Here is a 22570-nt window from a genome sequence, read left to right on the forward strand (position 1 = left end):
CAAAGACACAGGCGTTCTTCATAACTCAGTTGCTGGAGAGGAAGGAAACTATTCAGGGATTTCACCAATGGTGACTTTAAAGGTGTTTGGGGTTTTATGCTGGGTTTCTGTACAGCATTTTGAGATATCAGCTGATGTACGAAGGGCTATATAAATACATTTGATTTGATTTAATGGCTGTGATAGGAGAAACCTGAGGATGCATCAACAACATTGTAGTTACTCCACAATACTAACCTAAATGATAGAGTGAAAAGAAGTTAGCCTGTAGAGAATCAAAATATTCTAAAACATGCATCCTGTTTACAACAAGTCAGTAAAGTAATACTGCAAAAAATTGTCAAAATAATAAACTATTTGTCCTGAATACAAAGTGTTATGTTTTGGCCAAATCCAATACAACACATTACTGAGTACCACAACTTCATATTTTCAAGCATAGTTGTGGCTGCATCATGTTATGCTTGTAATCGTTAAGGACTGGGGAGTTTTTCAGGATAAAAAATAAACGGAATGAAGTTAAGCACAGGCAAAATCCTAGAGGAAAACCTGGTTCAGCTTGAAAAATTGTGAAAATAATAAATGGGCAAATGTTGCACAATCCAGATGTGGAAAGCGCTCTGGGACTTACCCAGAAAGCCTCACAGCTCTAATCACTCTCAGAGACCTACCCAGAAACACTCACAGCTCTAATCACTCTCAGAGACTTACCCAGAAACAATCACTCTCAGAGACTTACCCAGAAACACTCACAGCTCTAATCACTCTCAGAGACTTACCCATAAACACTCACAGCTCTAATCAACACCAACAGTGATTCTAGCATGTATTAACTCAGGGGGTTGAATACTTCTCTAAATCAAGATATTAGACATTTATTTTTTATTTTTTGTTCCTCCACTTTGACATTACAGAGTATTTTGTGTAGATCATCAAAACAATAACAGTTAAATCCATTTTCCACTTTGTAAAAATAAAATGTAGAAAAACGTCAAGGGGTGTGAATACTTTCTGAAGGCAACTGTATTTACGTCGGGACAATGATAGACTTGGTTACAGCAGACTAGCTTTCAGCAGGGTTCTTTTTGAAAATACTGAAGTTCAAAATGTACGCAGTACAGTATGTAACATTCCCTCAACAACCTGCGTCCTGTATTCACACCATTCCCACTTACTTCCTGTTCTCATAGCTGACGAAAATGTCCTCTAACACCTCCAGAGGGTGGTCATCAGACCGGTCAAATGAGAAGTCCAGCCGGGAGCTGTGGATGGAGAAGAAGGATTAGTTTAGTTGAATCAGGTGTGTTATTGCTTGGCTGGAACAGAAGCCTGCATCCACACCAGTCCTCTGTGGATAGGATTAGCCATCCCTGGGGTACATGGTAAGTCTCTCCCACCCCCCTGGGGTACGTGGTAAGTCTCTCCCTCCACCCTGGGGTACGTGGTAAGTCTCTCCTACCACCCTGGGGTACCTGGTAAGTCTCTCCCTCCACCCTGGGGTACGTGGTAAGTCTCTCCCTCCACCCTGGGGTATGTGGTAAGTCTCTCCCTCCACCCTGGGGTACGTGGTAAGTCTCTCCCTCCACCCTGGGGTACGTGGTAAGTCTCTCCCACCCCCTGGGGTACGTGGTAAGTCTCTCCCACCCCCTGGGGTACGTGGTAAGTCTCTCCCACCACCCTGGGGTACCTGGTAAGTCTCTCCTACCACCCTGGGGTACCTGGTAAGTCTTTCCTACCACCCTGGGGTACCTGGTAAGTCTCTCCTACCACCCTGGGGTACCTGGTAAGTCTCTCCTACCACCCTGGGGTACCTGGTAAGTCTCTCCTACCACCCTGGGGTACCTGGTAAGTCTCTCCTACCACCCTGGGGTACCTGGTAAGTCTCTCCTACCACCCTGGGGTACCTGGTAAGTCTCTCCTACCACCCTGGGGTATCTGGTAAGTCTCTCCTACCACCCTGGGGTATCTGGTAAGTCTCTCCTACCACCCTGGGGTATCTGGTAAGTCTCTCCTACCACCCTGGGGTATCTGGTAAGTCTCTCCTACCACCCTGGGGTATCTGGTAAGTCTCTCCTACCACCCTGGGGTTTCTGGTAAGTCTCTCCTACCACCCTGGGGTATCTGGTAAGTCTCTCCTACCACCCTGGGGTATCTGGTAACTCTCTCCTACCACCCTGGGGTATCTGGTAACTCTCTCCTACCACCCGGGGGTAACTGGTAACACTCTCCTACCACCCAGGTGTATCTCGTAACTCTCTCCTACCACCCGGGGGTAACTGGTAACTCTCTCCTACCACCCGGAGTTAACTGGTAACTCTCTCCTACCTGGCCAGTCTCTGTAGAGCCAAGATGGGTCTCCTCTTCAGTTCCCCTGTAATGCGACAGGAGGTGGGTTTCACCAGAGCTGTGGAGTACACAGAACACAGGCCTCTCCATGTTAACCATCATCATGTTAACCCTCCTCATCATCATGTTAACCATCATCCTCATCATCATGTTAACCATCATCCTCATCATCATGTTAACCATCATCCTCATCATCATGTTAACCATCATCCTCATCATCATGTTAACCATCATCCTCATCATCATGTTAACCATCATCATCATCATCACCATCATCATGTTAACCATCCTCATCATCACCATCATCATCATGTTAACCATCCTCATCATCATCATCATCAACATGTTAATAATCTTATCGTCATCATCTCCATACGTTAGTGTGGCAAGTCACAACCATCTCAACCTGACTAGGAAAAAGAAACTGTTGGCCAATTACAGGCTACTTATACACTAATGAATATGGCCCAGACTTTTCCCTGGCTTGGTTCATGTCATGAAGAAAAGCCCTGAAAAGCTCTGATTGGACAGGTCAGGGAGAGAGGGTAAATGTCCTTAAAAAGTAGTGTACCTGCGGCTGCACGGCGGCGCCCGGCCTCCTTGAAGACTGCTATGATGTGTATGGTGGATCGGAGGATTCCCCATCGGAAAAAGGCCACAGGATCTGACCCGATCAGCTGACGCATGAACGCCCGCTGACTGCTGCGTAGTAACGACACGATCTCCGGACGCATGTGGTCCGTGTTCTTCTCCCGGAAATCCTGACAGAAGAGGAGGAGAGAAAGAGGATAAATGAAAGAGAGGGGAGGGGGAAGAGGGGAGGAGAGAGAGAGGGGGAAGAGGGGAGAGAGGAGAGCAAGGGGGAAGAGGGGAGGAGAAAGAGGGGGTAGAGAGGAGGAGAGAAAGGGGGAAGAGGGGAGGAGAGAAAGGGGGAAGAGGGGAGGAGAGAAAGGGGGAAGAGGGGAGGAGAAAGGGGAGGAGAGAAAGGGGGAAGAGGGGAGGAGAGAAAGGGGGAAGAGGGGAGGAGAGAAAGGGGGAAGAGGGGAGGAGAGAAAGGGGGAAGAGGGGAGGAGAGAAAGGGGGAAGAGGGGCAGAGAGAGAGGGGGAAGAGGGGAGGAGAGGAGGGGGAAGGGGGGAGAGAAAGGGGGAAGAGGGGCAGAGGGAGGGGAAGAGAGAGAGAGGGAGGGGGTTAAGAGAAGGGCAGTTGGCAGTGTTAAGTGTAGACGGAGCTGTACCACATGACATAAATATTAATGTTTATGTACAGTATATGTACATCCTTGGTTTATATCCCTACCTTAATCTGGTACTTGATGGTCCCAGTAAAGTGTTGTATGATGAAGGCTGGTTCCATCACCGTGGTGGGGACAAAGTATGGGTTATCATGATGCAGCTGCTTGAACTTCTCCAACAGGGTGTTGTCTGTGGACTGGGAGAGACTGAGGACATGGAGAGAGAGAGAGAGAGGGAGAGAGAGAGGACAGTGGACAGACTGTTAAATGAATCTCCACTCAACACTGAACTGTAAATACCTAGGTTGGTAAAAAGCTAGACAGGAAGCCAAACCATTAAGCTTCTTTTCACCTGTCCACTTCCTCTAGATCAGTGCTGATAAAGGTTTAAAACAAGGAGAGGATGTAACTACAGCCTATTGAGATACAACCATGTGACCTGACTTGTAAAACTCTGGGCCCTCCTTCTAGACCTACTTGCTCTCCTCATCCAGTATGTGGAACAGTCCAGTGGGTTTCTGGCTGATCAGATGGATACATCCCAGGTTGTCTTTGTAGTCAATGGGACTCCAGCTGATCCCTTCTTCCTGGTACTCCTCCTGGAATACATGGATGAACAAATTAATGGGTGGATGGATGACTGAAGGGATGGATGGGTGGATGGATGACTGAAGGGATGGATGGGTGGATGGATGGGTGAAGGAATGGATGAGTGGATAGATGACTGAAGGGATGGATGGGTAGATGGATGACTGAAGGGATGGATGGGTGGATGGACGGGTGGATGGATGGATGACTGAAGGGATGGATGGGTGGATGGATGAGTGGATGGATGAGTGGATGGATGGATGACTAAAGGGATGGATGGTAGATGGATGACTGAAGGGATGAATGGGTGGATGGATGGGTGGATGGATGAGTGAAGGAATGGATGAGTGGATGATGGATGACTGAAGGGATGGATGGGTAGATGGCTGACTGAAGGGATGGATGGGTGGATGGATGAGTGGATAGATGAGTGAAGGAATTAATGGGTGGATGGATGGATGAGTGAATGAATGAACAGGTGGGTGGGTGGATAGATGGATGGATGAGTGAAGGAATGAAGGGGTGGGTGGATGGATGGATGGATGGATGGATGAGTGAATAGATGGATGGATGGTTGGATGGATGGATGAGTGAATAGATGGATGAGTGAATAGATGGATGGATGAGTGAATAGATGGATGGATGAGTGGACAAATAGATTGATGCTTTATTGATCACCCAGGGGAAAAGACTACATTAACGTACCATGTAAGGGGTGTGGTAAAGGGTTTACTAGTAGTGTATAGAATTCACCTGCTCCAGCGTGAAGACGTGCTGATGAAAGTAATAGTGAACTTTCTCGATGGAGTAGTTAATACAGAACTGTTCAAAGCTGTTCGTCTGGAAGTCCTCAAAACCAAATATATCCAGGATACCTATAGACAAACACTGGAACAAAACAAACAATTATATTCATAATATTAATATTTCAAATGCAATTGATTGAGCTGAATTCTGTCATGAATCCATTGTGTTGATTTTTCTCCTCTCCTGGGCCGTGTGTCACACAGCATTGCTTCTGTACCACTCTCTCTTACTAATACCTTATTTTAAACTGCAGTGAAAGTTTGTCAAACAAATGGCGAGGCAGCGGTTTTGACTGGAAGTGATCGTTACAGAATGTGAAGAGAAAGGGTTAAGGTTAGGGTTGGGGTTAGTACAGTGACGGGTTGTCTCTGGGTTAGCGTCAGTACAGTGACGGGTTGTCTCTGGGTCAGTACAGTGACGGGTTGTCTCTGGGTTAGCGTCAGTACAGTGACGGGTTGTCTCTGGGTCAGTACAGTGACGGGTTGTCTCTGGGTCAGTACAGTGACAGGTTGTCTCTGGGTCAGTACAGTGACGGGTTGTCTCTGGGTCAGTACAGTGACGGGTTGTCTCTGGGTCAGTACAGTGACGGGTTGTTGTCTCTGGGTCAGTACAGTGACGGGTTGTCTCTGGGTCAGTACAGTGATGGGTTGTCTCTGGGTCAGTACAGTGACGGGTTGTCTCTGGGTCAGTACAGTGACGGGTTGTCTCTGGGTCAGTACAGTGACGGGTTGTCTCTGGGTCAGTACAGTGACGGGTTGTCTCTGGGTCAGTACAGTGACGGGTTGTCTCTGGGTCAGTACAGTGACGGGTTGTCTCTGGGTCAGTACAGTGACGGGTTGTCTCTGGGTCAGTACAGTGACGGGTTGTCTCTGGGTCAGTACAGTGACGGGTTGTCTCTGGGTTAGTAGTGACGGGTTGTCTCTGGGTCAGTACAGTGACGGGTTGTCTCTGGGTCAGTACAGTGACGGGTTGTCTCTGGGTTAGTACAGTGAATGGTTGTCTTACAGAGACGGCCTCCTCCATGTCTCGTCTGTTGAGCAGAGCGTGGTTGATGTGCAGGACGATCCAATCAAACAGAGAGCTGTACAGAGACTTGGCCATCGAGTCCCGTGCTGTCACAGCCTAGGTAGGACAACAACAACATAGTCACAGCCTAGGTAGGACAACAACATAGTTACAGCCTAGGTAGGACAACAACAACAGTCACAGCCTAGGTAGGACAACAACAACAGTCACAGCCTAGGTAGGACAACAACACATAGTTAACACAACACAAGTTACAGCCTAGGAAGGACAACAACAACATAGGAAGGACAACAACAGCCTAGGAAGGACAACAACAACATAGTTACAGCCTAGGAAGGACAACAACAACAACAACAACATAGTTACAGCCTAGGAAGGACAACAACAACAACAACATAGTTACAGCCTAGGAAGGACAACAACAACAACAACATAGTTACAGCCTAGGAACAACAACAACAACAACATAGTTACAGCCTAGGAAGGACAACAACAACAACAACATAGTTACAGCCTAGGAAGGACAACAACAACAACAACAACAACAACAACATAGTTACAGCCTAGGAAGGACAACAACAACAACAACATAGTTACTAGGAAGCCTAGGAAGGACAACAACAACAGTTACAGCCTAGGAAGGACAACAACAACAACAACAACATAGTTACAGCCTAGGAAGGACAACAACAACAACAACATAGTTACAGCCTAGGAAGGACAACAACAACAACAACATAGTTACAGCCTAGGAAGGACAACAACAACATTGTCAACAACATAGTCACAGCCTAGAAGGAAGGACAACAACAACAACAACAACAACATAGTTACAGCCTAGGAAGGACAACAACAACAACAACAACATTGTTACAGCCTAGGAAGGACAACAACAACAGTTACAGCCTAGGAAGGACAACAACAACAACAACATAGTTACAGCCTAGGAAGGACAACAACAACATAGTTACAGCCTAGTTACAGCCTAGGACAACAACAACAACATAGTTACAGCCTAGGAAGGACAACAACAACAACAACATAGTTACAGCCTAGGAAGGACAACAACAACATAGTTACAGCCTAGGAAGGACAACAACAACAACAACATAGTTACAGCCTAGGAAGGACAACAACAACAACAACATAGTTACAGCCTAGGAAGGACAACAACAACAACAACATAGTTACAGCCTAGGAAGGACAACAACAACAACAACATAGTTACAGCCTAGGAAGGACAACAACAACAACAACATAGTTACAGCCTAGGAAGGAGTTACAGCCTAGGAAACAACATAGTTACAGCCTAGGAAGGACATAGTTACAGCCTAGGAAGGACATATAACAACAACACAACAACATAGTTACAGCCTAGGAAGGACAACAACAACAACAGTTACAGCCTAGGAAGGACAACAACAACAACAACAGCCTAGGAAGGACAACAACAACATAGGCCTAGGAAGGACAACAACAACAACATAGTTACAGCCTAGGAAGGACAACAACAACAACATAGTTACAGCCTAGGAACAACAACATAGTTACACAACAACAACAACATAGTTACAGCCTAGGAAGGACAACAACAACAACATAGTTACAGCCTAGGAAGGGTTACAGCCTAGGAAGGACAACAACAACAACAACAACATAGTTACAGCCTAGGAAGGACAACAACAACAACAACATAGTTACAGCCTAGGAAGGACAACAACAACAACAACAGTTACAGCCTAGTTACAGCCTAGGAAGGACAACAACAACAACAACAACATAGTTACAGCCTAGGAAGGACAACAACAACAACAACATAGTTACAGCCTAGGAAGGACAACAACAACAACAACATAGTTACAGCCTAGGAAACAACAACATAGTTACAGCCTAGGAAGGACAACAACAAACATAGTTACAGCCTAGGAAGGACAACAACAACAACATAGTTACAGCCTAGGAAGGACAACAACAACAACAACATAGTTACAGCCTAGGAAGGGTTACAGCCTAGGAAGGACAACAACAACAACAACATAGTTACAGCCTAGGAAGGACAACAACAACAACAACAACAACAACAACAACATAGTTACAGCCTAGGAAGGACAACAACAACAACATAGTTACAGCCTAGGAAGGACAACAACAACAACAACATAGTTACAGCCTAGGAAGGACAACAACAACAACAACAACAACATAGTTACAGCCTAGGAAGGACAACAACAACAACAACATAGTTACAGCCTAGGAAGGACAACAACAACATAGTTACAGCCTAGGAAGGACAACAACAACAACATAGTTACAGCCTAGGAAGGACAACAACAACAACAACATAGTTACAGCCTAGGAAGGACAACAACAACAATAACAACAACATAGTTACAGCCTAGGAAGGACAACAACAACAACAACATAGTTACAGCCTACAACAACAACAACATAGTTACAGCCTAGGAAGGACAACAACAACAACATAGTTACAGCCTAGGAAGGACAACAACAACAACAACATAGTTACAGCCTAGGAAGGACAACAACAACAACAACATAGTTACAGCCCTAGGAAGGACAACAACAACATAGTTACAGCCTAGGAAGGACAACAACAACAACAACATAGTTACACAACAACAACATAGTTACAGCCTAGGAAGGACAACAACAACAACATTGTTACAGCCTAGGAAGGACAACAACAACAACAACATAGTTACAGCCTAGGAAGGACAACAACATTGTTACAGCCTAGGTAGGACAACAACAACAGTCACAGCCTAGGTAGGACAACAACAACATAGTTACAGTCTAGGAAGGACAACAACAACAACATAGTCACAGCCTAGGTAGGACAACAACAACAACAACATAGTTACAGCCTAGGAAGGACAACAACAACATAGTTACAGCCTAGGAAGGACAACAACAACAACAACACATAGTTACAGTTACAGCCTAGGAAGGACAACAACAACAACAACAACATAGTTACAGCCTAGGAAGGACAACAACAACACCACAACAACATTGTTACAGCCTAGGAAGGACAACAACAACAACATAGTTACAGCCTAGGAAGGACAACAACAACAACAACATAGTTACTAGGAAGGCCATAGTTAGGAAGGACAACAACAACATAGTTACAGCCTAGGAAGACAACAACAACAACAACAACAACATACAGTTACAGCCTAGGAAGGACAACAACAACATAGTTACAGCCTAGGAAGGACAACAACAACATAGTTACAGCCTAGGAAGGACAACAACAACATAGTTACAGCCTAGGGAAGGACAACAACAACATAGTTACAGCCTAGGAAGGACAACAACAACAACAACAACATAGTTACAGCCTAGGAAGGACAACAACAACAACAACAATAACAACAACATAGTTACAGCCTAGGAAGGACAACAACAACAACAACATAGTTACAGCCTAGGAAGGACAACAACAACAACAACAACATAGTTACAGCCTAGGTAGGACAACAACAACATAGTTACAGTCTAGGAAGGACAACAACAACAACATAGTCACAGCCTAGGTAGGACAACAACAACAACAACATAGTTACAGCCTAGGAAGGACAACAACAACAACAACATAGTTACAGCCTAGGAAGGACAACAACAACAACAACATAGTTACAGCCTAGGAAGGACAACAACAACAACAACAACATAGTTACAGCCTAGGAAGGACAACAACAACAACAACATAGTTACAGCCTAGGAAGGACAACAACAACAACAACAACATAGTTACAGCCTAGGAAGGTTACAACATAGTTACAGCCTAGGAAGGACAACAACAACATCATAGTCACAGCCTAGGAAGGACAATCTAAATACGTATGGCCTATAGGATAACACCACAAATAGGTCTGCCAAGCCAACAAGAGCCGCATAAGTCCAAGTTTCTCTGCCCATACATGACCTGAGTGTATCCCCCATGACTAAGTCAGTTTGGATAAAAGTCTCTGCTAAATGGCATGTCAAAAATCTTCAGGTGGTAGCTATAGCAACAGATTGGAGTTTCCCCTGTCATGTGATGTTAGAACCCCTACCTCATCGAGAGTGTAGTGTAGAACTACGGTGTTGTTGGCCATCATTAGTTTCCTCTTCGTCAAAGCCTCCACCAGCAACTCCTGTTTGACCTATAGGAACAGAGCAGACTGTCAGCTGTTTGACCTATAGGAACAGAGCAGACTGTCAGCGGTTTGACCTATAGGAACAGAGCAGACTGTGTACAGGTGGTCCTTAGCTTGAACAGGTGATATAATGAAGATATTGATTGACTGATTGCTCTAGCTTGAGCAGACGAGACAAATATATTGATTGATTGAGAATGGTTTATTTTCAAATTCAATAAGGCACCATTATGTAGTATCAATAACAGCTAATGCTGAATTAATTATTTGACCATTTGAAATAGTCATAAATAGACAATACTCAAAATCCATCAGCAAAATAACTAGATGTGTTGCTCTACCTCCAGGAGGTCAGACAGGGTATAGAGGACATCTGCTGGCCCCGCCTCCAGCCCCTGGCCGTCTTCTGATTGGCTGTACGTCACGTTGCCCAGGTACAGGATGGCAGAAAGCACAGAGAAGATCCTAAAAGTAACACAGTTAGGTCACTATACACCTGGGCTGCGCAATACACCTGGGCTGCCCAATAAACCTGGGCTGCCCAATACACCTGGGCTGCCCAATACACCTGGGCTGCCCAATACACCTGGGCTGCCCAATACACCTGGGCTGCCCAATACATCTGGGCTGCCCAATACACCTGGGCCCATATTTACAAAGCATGACAGAGTAGGAACGCTGATCTACGATCTGTTTTGCCTTTTAAATAATAATGATCAGCACTCTGCTCTGAAAGTCTTTGTGAATACGTGCCCAGGATTACAGAGCATAGGCTGCACAACAGCATACAAGACACAATACCCATGGATTTACTGCTCTCACTGGCCAGTAGTGATTAACATGGGTAACTGGGATCCTGAGACTGTCCTGGGAACACTCTTCACATTTCCTGAAAAAATGTAAAATGGCAAGACCTGGGAAATGACCTAATTAGCCCCCCAATGTCGCACTAATGCAATTTCACACCCCCAAAAATTGCTACAAATAAACAAAGCACATTATGCAAACAGGTTGTCACGGAAACCTTTAGCCTAGCGTATTTACTTCACACACAGTGGCCATAAATTCAAAGCAGAAGCATAATTGACACCGCCGGACTGCACACGCGATGCAAATACAGTAAATAAACCCTACAGGAAACCCTTACAGTATAGCCTATAAAATAATGTGTTTCTCTGAGCTGTCATTGTGACTCTTCAGACGGTCACACATTGGACAGGCCTATATGCATAATTCACTACACAGAGATCTGTCACAGACATGAAGTCTGTTAACAATTCAGAGAGGCATGAGGGAAAAATTCTATCTTCTCCTGTCATAGGAGCCTAGGCTATTTTCCCATCCAGTCCCAATCCCATTGAAAGCCAAAGTCCCGACTCCTGCCTCGCAGGAGAATGCCTAACTTTATTATGTAAATCGCTAAATGCATGTCAAAATACCGCAATACCATTTCCCCCACTTCTCTGCACTGTCTCATACTTCAGTAGAGAAGGTTAGATATCGATCTTTCTTTAAACAGAGTTGGCCCCTGTTAAGATACTTTGATATTGAAACTATTTCCTCTCTTCATCTCCCCGTTATTCATGAGCTGATCTGCTGTCTGTATAATCATCAACTAGATGTTGCAAAATAGGAGATATTCTGTCATTTGTTGAAGGAGGTTATCTGGCAAGCTAAGCTACTTTGGTCATTTAACTATTGTTTGACTGCTGTTACAACGTTTGTATGACTCGACAATGCTATACTCTGGGTGCGTTCTGTGCGTCCTCTGTGTCGAGATAATTCTGCGCATTTCAGCAGCAGGCTGAGGAACATAATAACGTCCCAAAAAAATTGGAACGGCCTTTTCCAAAATTCACAACAATGTCATTGCCGATCAGAGATAGTTACTCTATCATTACTAAATGTCAGTTTCATTTTGTCTGAACTCTTAAGATGGTGGAGCAGCAAAGCCGACAAGGAGGCGCAGCACCCTTCTTATTTGGAGAGAACCCTGGCATAGTGACCATTTCTTTGTTTTAAACACTTTAAAAAGGACACTTACGATTTTGGGGGGTATTTCCAAGAACTCTCTGTATAATTATCAATTATTTGTGTATTGAAACTTGGTAGATTTTCTGGATAATTTGAATCCCTACTGGGTGGTGGTATAGGTTACTAAATCATCCTAATTTGTAGGGTACCATACATACAGGATATTCATTCACGCAAAACATAATGGTTTACGAGTGTCATGAATTTCCCACCTGGGTGAGGACCAAAGAGAACCCCCCCTCTCTCCCACCAGAGAGGAAAGGGGAGGGGAGTGGCCCGGTCCTATGACTTTAATGACCGGTCGTAAACTCTCTCTCTGCACTGCAGTATGGAGAAGTCAAAAATCCTTTGTGTGTAGAGAGAGCGAGAGAGAGAGAGAGACTCTGCCCCAAAACTTTAACATCAAAAGGTTGGACATTGAAACAATATTTTGCACGTAAATGATGTGAGAAATGGTTGGTGGGGCTTCAAACAATAATCATGTAAAATCAGTTGTTGTTTTGTGATATCATTAACTTCTTTGGGACAGGGGACAGTATTTTCACATCCGGATGAAAAGCGTGTCCAAAGTAAACGGCCTGCTACTCAGAATCGACTTTGCTGCAGTTCCTAACGCTTCCACTGGATGTCAACAGTCTTTAGAAATTGGTTGAGGTTTTTCCTTTGAGAAATGAAGAAGTAACACTGGTCAGAAAGAGGCTTGAGTCTTAGTGTACTCTTTGTTAGAGGCGCGTGACCTGAAAAGCTCGCTCCACCTTGTTTCCCTCCGGTATTGAACACAGATCATCCTGTCTTCAATTTTATTGATTATTTATGTTAAAAAATACCTGAAGTTGTATTAGGAAAGTACTTTGACATGTTTGAACAAAGCGTACAGGTAACTTATGAGACATTTTGTAGTCATGTTGCGCGACTTGGAACCAGTGTTTTTTCTGGATCAAACGCGCCAAATAAATGGACATTTTGGATATATATCAACAGAATTAATCGAACCAAAGGACCATTTGTGATGTTTATGGGACATATTGGAGTGCCAACAGAAGAAGCTCGTCAAAGGTAAGGCATGAAATGGATCTTTATTTCTGCGTTTTGTGTCGGGCCTGCAGGGTTGAATATTATTTTCTCTCTTTGTTTACTGGGGTGCTATCCTCAGATAATAGCATTGTTTGCTTTCGCCGAAAATCCTTTTTGAAATCTGACACGTTGGCTGGATTCACAACAAGTGTAGCTTTAATTTGGTATCTTGCAAGTGTGATTTCATGAAAGTTAAATTTTTATAGTAATTTATTTGAATTTGGAACTCTGTATTTTCACTGGATTTTGGTCAGTGAAAATATCCCAGAGAGGTTAAGGTAGGTATAACTAAATAACAGTAACTCCACAAATGTATACGCCCCAGTTATCAGATTTACATCTAAATCTTTTGGAGCTGATATGATTAAATATGAAACTATTTGTGAGAAGATTAAATGTTATTTTAGTCTTCTAAATTAGATCATTGTTTTTCAAGTCAGTAACCACGCCCACGTGAGCACAAACATTGTGGCAACGTGATGGAACCGTCCTCCAAATAAAGGGCATAAAAGGACTACTAATGAAATTATCATTAGACCAAAAACATGCCGGCTTGCTGCCGGTGTGTAGAGTGGTTCTAGCTAGACCCTGAATAATCAACCATAGAAAGCAGAAAACGTGCAGCGGTGGAAATGGTTGCAATTTAAATATAGACCAGTACATTGCCGGGTTGCTACGGGTGTGTAAAATGGTTTAAAACTGCTAGACCAGTATACGTGCAGAGTGAGCTGAATACTAGACAAATGGGTTATACTAGACAAATGGTCTAAAACTACAAGACCCCTCTGAAACTCGACGAGTAAAGAAGACTAGACTAAGACACGCGCCGCCTGCAGCTCTGCATGTAAAGTAGTCTAGAACTTTGACCAAAGACACCAGGAAGATCTTTTCAAACAATCTTTGGAACATCTGATATATCCATTCTAACGAACACTTGCCTGAACAAAGAAAGCCTACTTCTACAACTGAGGACATTGTGACCTCTGGTGGACAACCAGAGACTTACACAATCAGAGACTTCTGTCGAACTACTCTCCACAGACGGACCGGGTGATTTCAACAGAGAGATGACAAAGACATACACGCGTAAATATATATATACACATTGCAATTATTTTTCAATGAGCGGTCATTCATATGCAAAGTATTCATATTCCCATGAGCATAGCTTCCACATGTATGTACAATAAGTTGACTCTGTCTCTCCCTCTCCTTACATGCGCCTCCCTTTTCATTGTGTACCAAGCCATCATATTGGGTTAGTCCACTAGGGACTTTTCATTACATTATGTTAGTAATCAACATATAATCTATCCTGAGTGTGTGTTTATGTATTTCTGTGTGATTATTTAGTTAGTTAGGTAATAAATAATTAATCCAATGTGTATCGCTGAATCATCATTTAGACTAGGGTGCAGATTTGAAGTCAACAATGTTCAGAATGAGACCGATAAGAGGTAAAAATAATGAATGGATAACTAATAGGATAACGATATATTCAGAGTTCATTCGGAAAATGGTAACTTATTAAAACAAACTTTTTCCGTGGTGCCCCAAGATTGCGAATGAGTTAATTGTTCCATGATTAATTTAAATCTCGTAATAATTAAAAACAATAGTTAATTGATTTGATAAAATAACAGTCATCACATTAATGGTAGTCACAAGCTAGAATATAATTACATAAAGATACACCTCTAACAGGTGAGTAACTGAGTTATACCTCTAACAGGTGAGTAACTGAGTTATACCTCTAACAGGTGAGTAACTGAGTAATACCTCTAACAGGTGAGTAACTGAGTTATACTAGAGATATACCTCTAACAGGTGATTAACTGGGTTATACTAGAGATATACCTCTAACAGGTGAGTAACTGAGTTATACTACAGATATACCTCTAACAGGTGAGTAACTGAGTTATACCTCTAACAGGTGAGTAACTGAGTTATACCTCTAACAGGTAAGTAACTGAGTTATACTAGAGATATACCTCTAACAGGTGAGTAACTGAGTTATACCTCTAACAGGTCAGTAACTGAGTTATACTAGAGATATACCTCTAACAGGTGGGTAACTGAGTTATACTAGAGATATACCTCTAACAGGTGAGTAACTGAGTTATACTAGAGATATACCTCAAACAGGTGAGTAACTGAGTTATACTAGAAATATACATCTAACAGGTGAGTAACTGGGTTATACTAGAGATATAACTCTAACAGGTGCATAACTGAGTTATACCTCTAACAGGTGAGTAACCGGGTTATACTGGTTCTCTCTCCCACACATGCCAGGCCCCGAGGTCAACATCAGATTCCCGCTACTGTAATGCTCTCTGCATTTCCCCCTGCTACGTCTGACCAGCTCTAACCTGCTGCGGCTAATGGGAGAGAGAGGAGGAATTACTGGATAGTTGTCTGCTGTTACAGGCGTACTGTTTTAGTTCCATGAGCCACGAGGTATGACACCAACTCTTCAGGAAAACGATCAGATCAAGGCTGAAGACATGGAGCATGGTACAGGAGATGTTAAGAAGAGAGGGTAAGGTTTCTGAGCTATGATAAATAGCTTTTTTATGGATATTTCGTTCTCTTCTGTCGCTCTCTCTCTCTGTCCACCTCTATCTCTCCGTCTCCCTCAATCTGTAAACCTACAGTAGCCATACGTACTGTTTCTTGGTGGGGACCAGGAATCCCACCATCTCCATGGCCTGATGAAGCCTCTTGAACTCACACCTGAGGTCCTCAGCATCTTCTAAATTAAAGTCCTCCTGCAAAGTGATACAGAGCAAGAGAGAGAAAGAGAGAGTGTGAGAGAGAAAGAGAGAGAGAGGAGAGCATGTGTGAGTGAGAGAAAAAGAGAGAGAGGAGAGCGTGTGTGAGTTAGAGAAAAAGAGAGAGAGGAGAGAGAGTGTGTGAGTGAGTGAGAGTAAGAGAGAGAGAGAGAGAGGAGAGAGAGTGTGTGAGTGAGAGTGTGTCTGTGACTGACAGTGTACCTGTTGGAGGTGTGTTGTTTTCAGGCTCAGTGTGTGTCTGGGTTTCCATTGGTGTGCATAACCCATTAGGACAGGGGTTCCCAAACTGTTTTAGTCTACAACCCCATTTTGATATCTGAACATTCTCATGACCCCAACCATGTGAAAAACAAGTATGTATTTACAGCCAAATGTTTCCTTGTTTTATTTGGGGCTATGGCAGTCAATTGCAAAACATTTTAACAAAACATTCTATATGTATTTATACTCCGGACTTTGACATTGCTCATCCTAATATTTCTATATTTCTTAATTCCATTATTTTACTTTTAGATTTGTGTTTGTTGTTGTGAATTGTTAGATATTACTGCACTGTTGGACCTAGGAACACAAGCGTTTGCTACACCCGCAATAACATCTGCTAAATATGTGTATGCGACCAATAAAATTAGATTTGATAGTAAAAGTATTTCTGATTGTCTTTTCAACTCACCATCACATACTTTTAATGTGGGGTTATGACAGTCAATTGCAAATTACACGGACATAATGCCTCTTTCAAAACAACTGAAAAATCGGAAATCAAAACGCAAATGTCTCAACTGGCCAATTGCCAGGGAAAATGCAGAGCGCCAGATTCAAATAAAATACTATAAAATTCAAACTTTCATTAAATCACACATGTAAGATACTCAATTAAAGCTACACTCGTTGTGAATCCAGCCAACATGTCAGATTTTTAAAATGCTTTTCGGCGAAAACATAAGAAGCTATTATCTGAAAGCATGCACCATCTGCACCAGCAGTAAACAAAGGAGTTAGCATATTACAACCTTGCAGGCGCTACACAAAATGCTGAAATAAAATATAAAACATGCATTACCTTAGACGAGTTTCTTTTGTTGGCACTCCAATATGTCCCATAAACATCACATAAACAACACACATAAACAACATCACCATAAACATCACAATTGGTCCTTTTGTTCAATTAATTCCGTCCATATATATCCAAAATGTCAATTTATAAAGCTTGTTTGATCCAGAAAAAAACAGCTTACAAAAAACGCAACGTCACTACAAAATATTTCAAAAGTTGCCTATAAACTTTGCCAAAATATTTCAAACTACTTTTGTAATACAACTTTAGGTATTTTTAAACGATAATAATCGATCAAATTGTAGACGGGGACATCTGTGTCGAATACAGGAATGAAAGCAAACCAGTGCCACTTTTCACGTCTTGCGCAACTCACAGAAGTGTACCCAGTTCCTAGTTGGCCTACTTCTTCATTGCACAAAGGAATAACCTCAACGAAATTCCAAAGACTGGTGACATCCAGTGGAAGTGGTAGGAACTGAAAACAGGTTCATAAGAAATATCCTTTGGCAATAACAAGTCAGGGAACAGAGAGAGGCAAAAATAATAATAATTCTGAACAGTTAGTCCTCAGGGTTTTGTCTGCTACATAAGTTCTGTTATACTCACAGACATGATTAAAACAGTTTTAGAAACTTCAGAGTGTTTTCTATCCAAATCTGTGAATAGTATGCATATCTTATATTCTTGGCATGAGTAGCAAGAAGTTGAAATTGGGCACGCTACTTATGCTAAAGTGAAAATTCTGCCCCCCAGCCCCAAGAGGATTTATTAAGACTACTGGGGGGAAAAATGAGCTCCGACTGGGAAAAATAATTTTGAATGGAATTCCAAGTTAGGAACTTTGGCCTCTTTCTAAAGCTCAGACTTTCCCACCTGAAGATCACTGACATCATGATTTCATCTTGTTTTTTTCCCGAGCTCTCAGTTGCCTTGAAAGCACGTTTTTCTCACCCCCACTAATGAGATGGGTGTGTTTGATGCATGTCGAGTCGGAGCTTCTCAAAATCAGGGGGCGTGGTCAACAGTGCGCACCTCATCTCTGCCTAGTTACAGTGCCTTGCGAAAGTATTCGGCCCCCTTGAACTTTGCGACCTTTTGCCACATTTCAGGCTTCAAACATAAAGATATAAAACTGTATTTTTTTGTGAAGAATCAACAACAAGTGGGACACAATCATGAAGTGGAACGACATTTATTGGATATTTCAAACTTTTTTAACAAATCAAAAACTGAAAAATTGGGCGTGCAAAATTATTCAGCCCCTTTACTTTCAGTGCAGCAAACTCTCTCCAGAAGTTCAGTGAGGATCTCTGAATGATCCAATGTTGACCTAAATGACTAATGATGATAAATACAATCCACCAGTGTGTAATCAAGTCTCCGTATAAATGCACCTGCACTGTGATAGTCTCAGAGGTCCGTTAAAAGCGCAGAGAGCATCATGAAGAACAAGGAACACACCAGGCAGGTCCGAGATATTGTTGTGAAGAAGTTTAAAGCCGGATTTGGATACAAAAAGATTTCCCAAGCTTTAAACATCCCAAGGAGCACTGTGCAAGCGATAATATTGAAATGGAAGGAGTATCAGACCACTGCAAATCTACCAAGACCTGGCCGTCCCTCTAAACTTTCAGCTCATACAAGGAGAAGACTGATCAGAGATGCAGCCAAGAGGCCCATGATCACTCTGGACGAACTGCAGAGATCTACAACTGAGGTGGGAGACTCTGTCCATAGGACAACAATCAGTCATATATTGCACAAATCTGGCCTTTATGGAAGAGTGGCAAGAAGAAAGCCATTTCTTAAAGATATCCATAAAAAGTGTCTTTTAAAGTTTGCCACAAGCCACCTGGGAGACACACCAAACATGTGGAAGAAGGTGCTCTGGTCAGATGAAACCAAAATTGAACTTTTTGGCAATAATGCAAAACGTTATGTTTGGCGTAAAAGCAACACAGCTCATCACCCTGAACACACCATCCCCACTGTCAAACATGGTGGTGGCAGCATCATGGTTTGGGCCTGCTTTTCTTCAGCAGGGACAGGGAAGATGGTTAAAATTGATGGGAAGATGGATGGAGCCAAATACAGGACCATTCTGGAAGAAAACCTGATGGAGTCTGCAAAAGACCTGAGACTGGGACGGAGATTTGTCTTCCAACAAGACAATGATCCAAAACATAAAGCAAAATCTACAATGGAATGGTTCAAAAATAAACATATCCAGGTGTTAGAATGGCCAAGTCAAAGTCCAGACCTGAATCCAATCGAGAATCTGTGGAAAGAACTGAAAACTGCTGTTCACAAATGCTCTCCATCCAACCTCACTGAGCTCAAGCTGTTTTGCAAGGAGGAATGGGAAAAAATTTCAGTCTCTCGATGTGCAAAACTGATAGAGACATACCCCAAGCGACTTACAGCTGTAATCGCAGCAAAAGGTGGCGCTACAAAGTATTAACTTAAGGGGGCTGAATAATTTTGCACGCCAAATTTTTCAGTTTTTGATTTGTTAAAAAAGTTTGAAATATCCAATAAATGTCATTCCACTTCATGATTGTGTCCCACTTGTTGATTCTTCACAAAAAAAATACAGTTTTATATCTTTATGTTTGAAGCCTGAAATGTGGCAAAAGGTCGCAAAGTTCAAGGGGGCCGAATACTTTCGCAAGGCACTGTATGCGTAGTCTTCGGGCTCAGTGTGTGTGTGTGTGTGTGTGTGTGTGTGTGTGTGTTTACCTGTTGTAGGTATGCGTAGTCTTCAGGATGCAGCAGACTGAACTCTCTCTGCTCCTCCTTGGACGCTCCCACCAGCAGGTAGTAGAACACGTGGTAGTTCCTAAAGGTCAAGGGTCAGAGGTTAAACTCTACTTGTAGAGAGGACCAGGGATAACTACAGGCCTCAGTTACAGACTCGTAGTCAGGTAATGTAGTCAGGAACAACTTAGGGTTCCAGTCGTAGACTGTTAATCATTAGTGTCTAGATAGTGTATGAAATCAGTAATAACTAACTGGTTGAAATGGGAGTGATTGGTTATTTGTCAACTACTTACACCAGCACTTACAAACCCTTTATAAAGCATACTTTAATGCAGTTAACCTTAAATGTTACCTACATTTTTATTTTTACATTATTATTATACATTTTCTTCAGCATGCGAGTAATTCTGTCTAGACTAATATTTGTTCAGCTGCTGTTAAATGGGATCTGTACAACAGTGCTATTATTTCTACCTTTTACCTGATGGTTTGGATTAAAGTCTACTTGGCTTTCTTATTAAGTGAAGCTTCACACCAGGTTTAACTTGAAATAAAGAGAGTTAATAGTATAACCAAATCCCCTATTTAGGCACTGCAGTCACAGGAGCGCATGCTGTGTGTTCGGCATTAACCCCACAGCCTGTTAAAAAGTGACGTGTTCAGAGAATAGCAGGAAATTCCAGTTCATAAGAAACTGAGTCGTCCTGTTACGTGCTAGTTCCTGATTCACTAGGAGTACGAGTCAAGATAAGAAACTGAGTCGTCCTGTTACGTGCTAGTTCCTGATTCACTAGGAGTACGAGTCAAGATAAGAAACTGAGTCGTCCTGTTACGTGCTAGTTCCTGATTCACTAGGAGTACGAGTCAAGATGAGAAACTGAGTCGTCCTGTTACGTGCTAGTTCCTGATTCACTAGGAGTACGAGACAAGATAAGAAACTGAGTCGTCCTGTTACGTGCTAGTTCCTGATTCACTAGGAGTACGAGTCAAGATGAGAAACTGAGTCGTCCTGTTACGTGCTAGTTCCTGATTCACTAGGAGTACGAGACAAGATAAGAAACTGAGTCGTCCTGTTACGTGCTAGTTCCTGATTCACTAGGAGTACGAGTCAAGATAAGAAACTGAGTCGTCCTGGACGTGCTAGTTCCTGATTCACTAGGAGTACGAGTCAAGATAAGAAACTGAGTCGTTCTGGACGTGCTAGTTCCTGATTCACTAGGAGTACGAGTCAAGATAAGAAACTGAGTCATTCTGGACGTGCTAGTTCCTGGTTCACTATGAGTACGAGTCAAGATAAGACACTGAGTCGTCCTGTTACGTGCTAGTTCCTGATTCACTAGGAGTACGAGTCAAGATAAGAACCTGAGTCATTCTGGACGTGCTAGTTCCTGATTCACTAGGAGTACGAGTCAAGGTAAGAAACTGAGTCGTTCTGGACATGCTAGTTCCTGGTTCACTATGAGTACGAGTCAAGATAAGAAATCAACTCTGGCTTTCGCACAAATTATTCATTTACGTCAATAGTGTGGAAATATGGGTCAGGTCCGTGTGTGAGTGAGATCTCTGCTCTGCCATCCATACCTCTCACTCCGATCTCTAAACACTAGCCGACACTTCTCCAGGAAATACTTCTCTACCACCGCCCTGCAAAGGAAACAGATAATCAATACAAAATACAAAACAGAAAATCAATACAAAACAGATAATCAATACAAAACAGAAAACAGATAATCAATACAAAATACAAAACAGAAAATCAATACAAAACAGATAATCAATACAAAACAGAAAACAGATAATCAATACAAAACAGATAATCAATACAAAACAGAAAACAGATAATCAATACAAAACAGATAATCAATACAAAACAGAAAACAGATAATCAATACAAAATACAAAACAGATAATCAATACAAAACAGATAATCAATACAAAACAGAAAACAGATAATCAATACAAAACAGAAAACAGATAATCAATACAAAATACAAAACAGAAAATCAATACAAAACAGATAATCAATACAAAACAGAAAACAGATAATCAATACAAAATACAAAACAGAAAATCAATACAAAACAGATAATCAATACAAAACAGATAATCAATACAAAACAGATAATCAATACAAAACAGATAATCAATACAAAACAGAAAACAGATAATCAATGTCCAAGAGAGCAGAAATAGACTGGGTGCCTGGTCTATCTAAAACAAACCAATCCACTGAATAAAAATGGAGTACAAAATACAAAACAGATAATCAATACAAAACAGATAATCAATACAAAACAGATAATCAATACAAAACAGAAAATCAATACAAAACAGAAAATCAATACAAAACAGAAAATCAATACAAAACAGATAATCAATACAAAACAGAAAACAGATAATCAATACAAAACAGATAATCAATACAAAACAGAAAACAGATAATCAATACAAAACAGATAATCAATACAAAATACAAAACTGAAAATCAATACAAAATACAAACATCTGACAGAAATGTGATTTGCCCACAAATTCTTGATATTTGTAGTTATGTCTGCTTACTAAAATCAAACCAAATGGTTGTGCTGTGAACTGAAATTAAAGGTTACGACAGCAGCAATGTACGAGACAAAGTCCCCTGTGTTCATGGTGACACTGACAGCAAGGAACTACACAAAT

At 42.1% G+C, this 22570-nt stretch overlaps 1 protein-coding gene across 3 annotated transcripts in view; it reads right to left on the bottom strand.

Annotated features, from left to right (window-relative positions):
- LOC112246991 (unconventional myosin-IXb-like) overlaps positions 1-22570 on the bottom strand; it is a 75031-nt gene that overhangs the window by 27820 nt on the left and 24641 nt on the right. For all 3 annotated transcript variants that reach the window (XM_042329093.1, XM_042329092.1, XM_042329094.1), the window contains 12 exons: positions 21473-21535; positions 19871-19970; positions 15944-16044; positions 10507-10630; positions 10082-10171; positions 5979-6095; positions 4920-5054; positions 4056-4177; positions 3644-3785; positions 2918-3107; positions 2326-2404; positions 1176-1262 (listed from right to left, as the gene is read on the bottom strand). In XM_042329093.1, the coding sequence (XP_042185027.1) occupies positions 1176-1262; positions 2326-2404; positions 2918-3107; positions 3644-3785; positions 4056-4177; positions 4920-5054; positions 5979-6095; positions 10082-10171; positions 10507-10630; positions 15944-16044; positions 19871-19970; positions 21473-21535 (1350 nt within the window). The remainder of the gene's footprint in view (positions 1-1175; positions 1263-2325; positions 2405-2917; positions 3108-3643; positions 3786-4055; positions 4178-4919; positions 5055-5978; positions 6096-10081; positions 10172-10506; positions 10631-15943; positions 16045-19870; positions 19971-21472; positions 21536-22570) is intronic.

Source organism: Oncorhynchus tshawytscha, linkage group LG10 (assembly GCF_018296145.1).
Source record: "Oncorhynchus tshawytscha isolate Ot180627B linkage group LG10, Otsh_v2.0, whole genome shotgun sequence".
NCBI lineage: Eukaryota > Metazoa > Chordata > Actinopteri > Salmoniformes > Salmonidae > Oncorhynchus > Oncorhynchus tshawytscha.